We start from the raw sequence: 10,753 nt of genomic DNA on the forward strand, positions 1-10,753 counted from the left end.
CCTTGGAGGAGAGGTATTTTCTTGCTTTCCCATATTTCTTGTGGTCCTACGGTGATTTCTTGTCATCTGATGGATGGTGTGTTTCTTTCAAATTCTTGAAGTTCAATCTGAATGTTCAGGAGCAAGCAGAAAGAGGTGATCTGGAATCTCTTTGCCATTCTATTGTGATTGCTGGTGCAGCAGACTCAGTAGATATTGAAGAATATGTTAACCCTAATAGTATTTGGATGTTTAGCTACAGTGCCCTTAGATCCATCTAGAAACACATTAAATGGATATTGAAGAGTGGAGAGACAAGAAAAAAGAAAATGAAAAAGAGAGAGAGAAACAACAACAAAGAAAGAGAAAAAAAAGACCAAAAAAATGAAAAAAAATGTAATTATTGTTTTTCTTTAAAAAAAAAATAGAAAACCAAGTGGCATGGTCTTATCAATAGAAAATCTTCATTTCTCTTGTCCCCTGAAATAACTAGTTCACAGGAGCCATGAGTAATCTTCTTCTGAAGGAAGGCCTCACCTCTCCTGCCACGCTAGCTTGTTTGCTGGAGGCTGAATTATCAGCAGAAAATCTTCATTTCTCTTGTCCCCTGAAATAACTAGTTCACAGGAGCCATGAGTAATCTTCTTCTGAAGGAAGGCCTCACCTCTCCTGCCACGCTAGCTTGTTTGCTGGAGGCTGAATTATCAGCAGAAAATCTTCATTTCTCTTGTCCCCTGAAATAACTAGTTCACAGGAGCCATGAGTAATCTTCTTCTGAAGGAAGGCCTCACCTCTCCTGCCACGCTAGCTTGTTTGCTGGAGGCTGAATTATCAGCAGAAAATCTTCATTTCTCTTGTCCCCTGAAATAACTAGTTCACAGGAGCCATGAGGAATCTTCTTCTCAAGATTTTATAGATATTATACAGGTATGAATATGCACACACATATTGTAAATTAGTGACTACTACACATTCTTAAGACAAATCTGTGGCTCCTATTGCACTAGGAAAAAAATTACTAAGAAGTGTTAAGATGGAAATATTTGCATATTTTGATTAGCCACCTGAGCATTAGTCTTTCCAGGGATAGGATCTGGAATGAGTCTTATGCCAGACCAACTCTCTGCAGATCCAAGGAACATGTGAACTCTACATCAGGAAGATTCCCTGAGCCCTGTAAGGTGGCGTAGTCTATCTAGTTGAACTTTTTCTTCATTCTCTCTCTTTCCGAAATTCCAGATCACCTTAAGGAGTAGAATCTTCCCCAAATATGACTGTGTAAGGCACAGGGCCTGGCTCTGGCTCACCCAGTCTCCAGGAAGTGAACTCCAGCTCTGGAATTCACCAGCTTTCAGCTGGGACCTCTGGCAAGTGGGCTAGAATGCAATCTAATGCTGCTTCTACTTGTCAAGATCTGAATTCTCACTGTTGAGCCACAGCTATTGGAGTACTGCCCTCCAGGGTCCTAACACCTGCATGAACCAAGGCCAAGTTCACCAAGTGCACTGGAACATTACTCGAGGTTGTGGCTCCATTAGCATTACCAGACAGCCCTAGGGTCAGTGCGGGGCAGCTTCTGCACTCTCCCAGCACTCCCTCTCTCCCCCCATGCCTTGGTGACAGCACACACCTAGGCCTACTCGGCCTGCTTTCCTTTACCTTATGTCCAAACCTTCTGGATCCTTGGCAGATACTTTGCCCAGTTTAGTGCCTACTGCCGCATCCTCTCTGGTTTTTGCTTGGAATGTGTTTTGGGAAAATAGGGGTGCTTCATTCACATCTGTCACAATAAGTCTGAGTGTGGCAAAAGAGCTTGCATTGTATGTTACACCAGACACCAGGGGCTCAGGATTTTCTGCTTTGAACACAATATTGGAAATGGCTGCTGTTTCAAAATCAAGAGGCTATACAAAGAAAAAAAGAGAGAAAAATTAATTTTGGGTGACTAGCCCTCTTAAAAGATTCATTCTCTAAGTTCCTTGAAGTTTCATACATTTAATAAATGATGTTAAGAAAACTGGATATCCACATAAAGAAACATATTAGACTCTTATACAAAAATGAACTTGAAACAAAGACTTCGACATAAACTAAAAACTGTAAAACTACTAGAAGAAAGCAGAGGATAAAGTTGGTCTTAGCGATTTTTTCAATATAAACCAAAAGGCACAAAGAAACCAAAAATAGACAAATTATGTTGCATCAAACTAAAAAGCTTTTGCACAGCCAGGAAAATAATTGAGTGAAGAGACAATTCATAGATTGGGAGAAAGTACATTCTAGCCCCAAACAACACAGGTTTGAACTGTGCAGGTCTACTTATCTGCAGACTTCTTTTTCTTTTTTTCTTTTTTTTGTTTGAGAGGTTTTTGCTATAGGGTGCGTGCACTTGCCAGACAGACAGAGAGGAACAGAGAGACAGAAAGCAAGAAATCACCCCCCAAGGGGGGATGGCCATGCCACAATCCCTTCTCCTCCATTCTCCTCTCTGGATCTTGGACATGCACGCACACACGCCCGGCACGAGTTTTAAACCACCAGTCTGGGACGCAAACCACGGTTAACTACATGGGAGTCCAGCGACATAGCCATTATGCTAACTGCTGGTCCCAGACTTCTTTTTCTTTTTTCTTTCTTTTTTTTTTTTTTTACCTGACATCAAATTTATCACTTTTTAAAAATGAGACTTTCCCCAAAAGTTAAGAAATAAGAAACAAACCCAGTGTTCTTTTACTCTTAAGCTGCCATCTTGATTCCAGGGTACCTCCTCTTCTTGTAATCTGAGTTGGCTCCTTTGAGCACCAATGTTGGTAGACAAGGACAAGTCCACAAGAGTTCCTCTGTGCTGGGTTCATCATTGCCCTTCTCTTGAGTTGTAGGGAAGAATTCTACAGGCTTTGTGCTACCCCAAAGATGCCCAGCCTAAAGTCAGATTTCTAATAGTTTGTGTTAGATTCTTACTGACTGCAAGCTCCATGAGAGGAAGGATTGCATACGTTCATCTTTGCTTCTAATCTCTTTCCTGAAGTAGCCATAATATGTTAGTCTGGATATATTGGGTGGTCAGAAAAGTCATGTGTATTTTTCTGTGTTTTTCTATGCAAAAATGTGTCATCACTTTTCCAACAACCCAATGCAAAGGGCTCTGAAGGAGAGGGAGGTTATGGAGAATATACCCACTTTCCTGGAACCCTTCTCCCCATCCCTATGCAACAAACATTGAGACTCAATTTCTAGTCCATAGATGCAGTGGGAAGATTATTTGTGTGAAAGAGAAATAAATATGTGTAAAGACTCAAAATAAGCAAAAGGCATTTGTTCAAATTACAGGATATAGAATTTCATAAGCCAGGTATGTGTGAAAAACAAGGTTTTTCATAGATAAAACTCCCATTTTCTGCAGGGCTTGGCTCCTCAATGCACTCTTATTCACTATACATGGTCTGATTAAGGAGCCTCACCTAAGGATGGGATGTAAGAGGAAGCAAGCTGGACTTTCAATTCCCAGGAACCCAACTCAGGGGATGACAACAGTGGCATCCAAGTGAGTTAATAGCCTGGTAGACTAAACAGGAAGGCAGGAGCTCGCAGAGCAAGCTTGCAAAGTGCACAAAGGGTGCAGCTGTCTCCTACTTTCCAGTACAGTCAAGCCAAGTCTCAGAGAGGGAGATGGGAAGAGAAGAGGTCAGGAGGCACACAGCCATCTGTATGCTCAGGATGAGGAGGCATATCCATCCTCACAACCAAACAAGTCCTTTCTAAAATCTCCCTGGCTTTTCTAGCTCATCCCTATGGCCTCCGGAGGCAAAGGAGTAAGGAAATGAGGAAATATGTCTGCAAATGAGAAGTAGTTTGTGTTTCTAGAACAGAATGTATGAGGCTAAGAGTAGAATGAGAGAAGACAGTATATGTCAAGGAAGGAGTTGAGACTTCATACTTGATGAGCGAGACAGGTGTTAAATCCAAGACTGACAAGGTCAGATTTGTGTTTTAGAAAGATGACTCTGGAAGCAGCTGCATAAGGGATGGATTTGAGGTGATCCAAGCCAAAGCAGAGATACCAGTTAGTAAACGATGCCACTGCTCCTCATACACTTATCAAATGTAAGAGCAAATGAAAATGGAGCAGCTTGCCATTGAATCATCTGTCCATTTAACTTCCACACCTGCAGATACACCAAACCAAACCTTCCAGGGAAAAAGTTAGCAATAGAAGACCCTAAACTAGCAAGTGATAACCAGCAGAATGGAATTAAGGATAAGGTTTGAAAAGCAACATGCTTTCTTTGTCTTTCGTGGCACGGGGATGTTTCTGCAAAGTCACATCAAGAGACCCATAATGGCCTCTTGAGAGAGCCTTGATTCTGTCTGGTGAGATATATTTATAAGTAAACTGGAAAAATAAATTGCCCAGCTGCTACAATCTCTCTTCTGCACACGACTCCCAGAAAGGTCATAACCAGTGATTTAGATTAAACCTGGAGGCAGAGACAAAGCGGTAAGGGAGAAGGGTTGAGACTTGGATATTTAGCATTTTGCCAATGATCAGTGATGAGAAGAAAGTGTGTATTAGTCTTACAAATGACACTCAGGCTGGTTAAAAATAGATCATAAACAGACAATCCAAAAGGACCAGTTATAATAGTGAAGTAGTAAAACTTGCATTTAAAAAATTAAGACCAGAGCCAAACGCTAAATTTCAAGAAAGGGGACACCCTCAAAATCATTTATGAGATGAGTAGGGCTTAAAAAATAGTCATCCTTCTTATAAAACCTGTTTGGTCCCAAGAGTCTGAAACAGGGAAAATCCAAAGTCTAAAATGCTCCAAAATTTGAACCTTTTTGAGTGTCAGCATGACAGGACAAGCAGAAAATTCTACATCTGACCTCATGTGATGGAACACAGTTAAGATGCTACAATACAAAAATATTGTATAAAATTACCTTCAGGCAATGTATATAAGGTATATATGAAAAATGATTTCATGATTAAACGTGGGTCCCATGCCCAAGACACCTCCTACATGCAAATATTTGGATATCAAACAAATAAATAAGGCTGAAGCTGAAACACTTTTAGTCCAGAAATTTGGATAAGAAATGTTCAACATGTCATGTATCACAGAGTCAGAGCTCTGGGCAGTAGTAAATACAGAGTGGGGCAGCATTTCTGAAACTTGTTTAACCTGAAGCATTGCTTTGGGCACTTGTCAAAGCTATCTATTTCCATTTTTTTTTTTTTTTTTTTTTTTTTTTTTTTTATGTTTTAGAGAGACTGAGGTGGCAATCTGCAGAGTGTTCTATTTGATTCTTGAATCATACAAGTTTGGACCCCTTAGGCAAGAAGGGGAAGCACATCTGACCTCAAGTAGAATCCTGGATATAACTCATCAGAATTAAGATAATGCCAGACATGCATTGAGCATATTATATGCCAGATGCTATATGCATTTTTGCATTTAATCCTCTAATATCATTACTAGGAAAAGACTACATTTCACTCATTACAGATTGGAAAATAGGCCTGGGGTCTATTTTCATTATTTGAAATTTTCTAAGAAGAACCAAAGGCCTAGGGTCACTGGATCCCAGCTCTCCATCATCTGGGGGCCTTGATTGTGCCTTGTTGAACCTTTATCTACGCAGTGGGGCTTATTTCCACCTCCCTCAGAGACAGTGTGAGAAGCACAGGAGAGCGTATGTAGAAGTTCTTGGTAAAGAGAAATAGACTATAGTTGTTAAGCATGGGTTCTTCTATCAATTTTACCAGCTATTAGCACACTTGTAACTCAGATGAACAGTCGCAGATAGACTTCCAGTTATGAAACTTGGGTTAGGCCCAGCCCCATACTCTAGTGGTCAAGGAAGCTGGATCCCACAGGCCTATGCTTATTTAAATAGAAAACCTGGAAGCTTGAAAAATCACTCCTGATGTATGTGCATATGTGGCCAAAAATCCCTAAAGGAGGGAGAAATGGAGAAGGGATTGTGGTGTGGCCATCTCCCATCAGAATGCTTTCTTGCTTTCCCTCTCTCTGTTAGTCTATGTGTGTGTGTGTGTGTGTGTGTGTGTGTGTGTGTGTGTGTGTGTGTGTGTGTGTGTGTGTGTGTGTGTGTGTGTGTGTGTGTTTTTTTTTTTTTTTTTTTTTTCCTCTCTCTCTGGAAAGCACATGCACCCTCTGGCAACTTAAAAAAAGAAAAGGGAAGAAAAAAGAATCAGAGTTTAAATACTTAAAAATGATTGACTGTTCTGTAGTAGTTGTAGTTCTCTGGTAGGTTTTATAATTTGTTTTTTTGTTTGTTTGTTTAAGAGAGATTTTTGCTATACAATGTGTGTGCTCACCAGAGAGACAGAAAGTGAGAAATCACCCCTGGGGGATGGCCACACTGCAATCCCTTCTCCATTCCCCTTCTGGGATCTCAGGCATGCATGCATACGCACCTAGCATGAGTTTGAAGCCACTGGGTCTAGGACTCAAACTGCAGTTGGCCATGTGGGAGTCCAGTAATGTAAACATTATACTATCTGATGATCCCCCCACCCCCACTCCCCACCCCAGTGGTTTTATAGGCAGGATTTAGTAGTAGTAAGGCTCAGCTCTACTTAAGAAACTACATTACAGAATGGAATTAATTTAAGGTACTTCAATAAGAGCCGTGCAAATGTATATATCTGTCATAGTCTTATTCTATTGGGTTGTGAGAAAAGTTATGATGTATTTTTTCTGTTCTTCTGTGCAAAAAAGGCATCATGACTTTTCCAACAATCCAATATATTCTACAGGGCAGTCAGCTAACCTTTGGTATATCCTAATCAAGAATTTCCATCCCAGGGTTAGTTGCTACTTAGCATTTGAAAGATCCTAATTGAGAGTCCATACCCCAATGGTAACTTGTACTCTTTAGAGTTCCAGGGCTCCAGTTGTATTCTGTTGAGTAAAATTTTTTGATGAACAGTCAGACAAATCCTCTCACTTGAATACTATTATCAAGTGTCTGAATGACAGAAAGCTGGGATTTCACAGGCCTAAAGCATATATCACTTATGTGCTTATTGGTTAATAATTGTTCAAGGAACAGAATTTGATTATTCAGTCAAGCAATGTTTATTGAACCTCTGCTATGAACCAGGCAACATTCTAGACACATGGAACATAACCTCATACCATATAACAAAGGCCTGCTCTGCTATAACATACCTCCTCATGTCAAGGTTGTGTGGGAGAATGCCTATAGCTTTCATCTAAATAATTATTGAGCTCACCAACATCTCCCTAAGAGTGCCTGTTAGTCCCAAATAGCCAAATTAACTTGGGTTGGTTCACAAGACATCACCAAAAAAGAAAAAAAAAGAATTGCCATGTGAAAGCATTTCCTACTGGAATGGATACGTTTATGTCTTCCCTTAGATAACTAGAGAGCTCTAGTCTTAGAGAAGGATAGGATAGAGCTACCCTGAACTCTACAAACGAATCATGCCAAGGCACTTCACGGGCCACCCATTGCAAACTCGGAAAATGAAACTGCCCCTCCCTTTATTCTTTCTTCTGAGGTTCCTTCCCTCCATGTAGACAGCCATGAACAGAAGGGGAATTTGTAATGGTACCTTTTCCAAATATCAGACTCACACATGATGCTAATGCTCTGAGTTGGTTCAAATACTCCTCCGAAACCCAATGAAGCCCTTGATCAGAGGTGGGATGTATGATAACAATGAGACTGGCCCAGGGCTTGCTTCAACATTAGCCATTTTTCCCCCTGTGCTTCTGTCTATTTTCTGTGAAATTACTCTACTTTGTCTTCATTTTTAGCCACTACTTTCAGTTTTTCTTTATTCTAGCTCAAAACTGTCCTGTAGAGACTTATTTTATAATCTCTAGCACAAGGCACTGCAGGCCTTCAAGCAGTTAACCATGCTTGCAGATTCTCTATTACTATAACTGAAAAAATTTTTTTTCAAACTGGGAGGCATAACTCTTTCTCTTAGGAAAGTATTTAAGTATATTAGATGACATTGAGTGCCACTTGCAACTGAGTCTTTGGGTAAACACTTTACATGCTTTACACAGCCACGGGGTAAAGAGTCAAGATTTATACAAGGAGATAGGAATAGCTTGAGGAAGGGTTGTGGGGAGCCTATATAAAGAAACAAGTTGTTATAGACTCATAAAATTATACAAAATTATAAGAAATATTTTGAACATTATCTTTAAAAATCAGGATTTTGAAATTTTGAAAGTTGTTTGTAAACTGTCAAGAACTATGGAGTATGAGCTAAAATTTTTTGATATGTAAAGTAAATGTTTGTGGAAAAATGTAAGAATAAATAAATACATTAAGCCTCAAAAAAAAAAAAAAAGGAAGAAACAAGAACTACTAATTAAGACTTTGGCTCTAGACTACCTTTGTCCTTACAAAGGAAGAGACAAAGCAAGAGTCAGTGGGTTTAGCGATACTATAAAAGATGAGAGTTAGAAGGGGCAAGAGAAGGAAGGATAAACTTATCTACAAAAACCTTAAAAGGAAACCCAACAATTTCCAGTTATTATTCAAGAGGCATCTATACATTGCACATTAGGATAAAGGGTTAACAGGTTCATAGCACTTGTTCATCCATAATTTCCCTTATTTGCAAAAGGAAGTGAAGGCCTAGGTACTACCCCTCCACCAAAAGTTGCTAAACTAAGAAAACTTAACTAGGCATTCTGATAAACAAATTTTTAGCATAAACATGTCCCAAGTATGCATCATACTAAAAAATTGCTCAACCTATATTTTATATATTTTTCCCTGCAAAAGTTACATGACTAGTCAGTGAAAGACCCAGGACTAGAATCCTAACTTTTTTTTCTTTCTTTCATTTATTTATTTTTACATTTTTCCACAAACATTTACTTTACATAGCAAAAAATTTTAGCTCATACTCCATAGTTGTTGATAGTTTACAAACAACTTTCAAAATTTCAAAATACTGAATTTTAAAGATAATGTTCAAAATATTTCTTATAATTTTGTATAATTTTATGACTTTATAACAACAGAAGCAGTATGGTTTTAATTTTTTTTAGAGTGCAGACACTCGGTATATATTAAGTGGGGACATACAATGCCTCTCCTCACACTGTCATTAGCAAATTAATACACATACAAAGACAAATTCCATTAAATGGGTTACTTACCTTTTTAACTATAACATATCCAGTGTTGGTTTGGGGATCTGTGTCAACTCCTAGTCGTCCCTCACTATCTCCCTCTGTAATCCGATATAGGATTTTAGAACTCCCAGTAAATGGCTCATCACCATCAGTAGCCTGGATGGTCAAAATGGTAGTCCCAACCTTTGTGTCTTCAGCAAGAGTAAGGTTTCCATACTAAAGAAGAAACAGGAAGAAAACAGTAATTCTCATCAAGCATAATTGCCAAAAGACAAACTTCTCTGTGCCTTCAGAATGGACATGGATCATAGTTTGCATTTACAGGGTTTGTTTGTCCTATTGAGGAATATTTTGCCGTTGATTTTTAAAATTTATTTAAAGATTAATTTAATTTAATTTAATTTGATAAGAGAGAAAGACTGAGAGAGAGAGAGAGAAAGAAAGGAAAATAGAAAAAGCATGGTCTGGGACTCAAACTGAGGTCAGCCAGGTGGGAGTCCAGCACCCTTAACCACCACACCAGTCCCAGTTGCAATTGATTTTAACATCAGTCATCCTCATTAATTGATAGGCATGGTACAAGGAACACAATATTTCTGAGAGATACTGGTATGTTCTAGAACAGATTCCCCCTCCCATATCCAATATGTTTAATAACTATAATTATAATAGTCATAATGGTATAATAAATAGCTACAATATGTCTAATACCTACAGTGTAACAGGTACTTTACATAAATTATTTTAGTTAATTCTTAAACCAACCAAGAAATAGCAATTAAGAGCTTGAACTTTAGAGTCATATGACCTAGATACAAATCCTAGGCTTGCTTCTTACAAACCGGGTAACTTGATGCAAGATGCCTCACTTCTTTAAGTGTTGGCTTTATCATCTGTCTAATGGAGAAAATAATAGAATCTACTTCATGTTTGCTAGGGAAATTAAGAGAGATTTAAGGTCCCTGAATACCCGACACATAGTAAGTGCTCAGTAAAGGTACAACAAAACACGCTGCTGAGTAGGTACATTACCATTTCCATGGTAATATTAGAGAGGTTAAATCCATGTAGGATCACACAGCTAGTGAGTCACAGGACTGGGATTCAAACTCATGCTTGTCCAACCCCAAAGCCTGTGCTCTTGATCGCTGAAAGTGGAGACCATCTTCCACTCCATAGAAAATCCACCAAAATGGGAGAGGGGGAAAGGGCAGAGGGTCAAAGATAGGATAAAAAACATATATGTATGTATACATTGTATGAAAGTAGAAATGGAATATTATTGATGATAACATGCTTGATTAGGTCACTATGTAGTTTGTCCTAGATGGGAAACTACATTTAGAATGTTGTGATGATGCTCGGGGAATGAGTGTTAGGTAATATAATATTAAAAAAAAAAAAAAAAGTTGCAGGAGGAAAAAAAAAATGCACATTGATGAATGCAGCGAGCTGTATGGGCACAGCTGGGTATTACTTTATAGTATGTTCATTCTACTCACCGGGGTTTATGCCTAGGGTCAGACTAGGATACATGTGTAGGTTTGTGTCAGCTGTGCTAGCTAATGGATTTATTTGGACTAATTAAGTTCATTGGCAGAACAATTGAATGGGGGGGG

At 38.9% G+C, this 10,753-nt stretch overlaps 1 protein-coding gene across 1 annotated transcript in view; it reads right to left on the reverse strand.

The window, feature by feature from the left end:
* Positions 1-10,753, reverse strand: part of CDH17 (cadherin 17) — an 85,734-nt gene that overhangs the window by 15,231 nt on the left and 59,750 nt on the right. Inside the window, exons 12-13 of the mRNA XM_006161285.2 lie at positions 9,159-9,350; positions 1,639-1,883 (exon numbers count right to left, since the gene is read on the reverse strand). Of these exons, the coding sequence (XP_006161347.1) occupies positions 1,639-1,883; positions 9,159-9,350 (437 nt within the window). The remainder of the gene's footprint in view (positions 1-1,638; positions 1,884-9,158; positions 9,351-10,753) is intronic.

This window comes from Tupaia chinensis, unplaced genomic scaffold (genome assembly GCF_000334495.1).
Source record: "Tupaia chinensis unplaced genomic scaffold, TupChi_1.0 Scaffold138407_1, whole genome shotgun sequence".
NCBI lineage: Eukaryota > Metazoa > Chordata > Mammalia > Scandentia > Tupaiidae > Tupaia > Tupaia belangeri.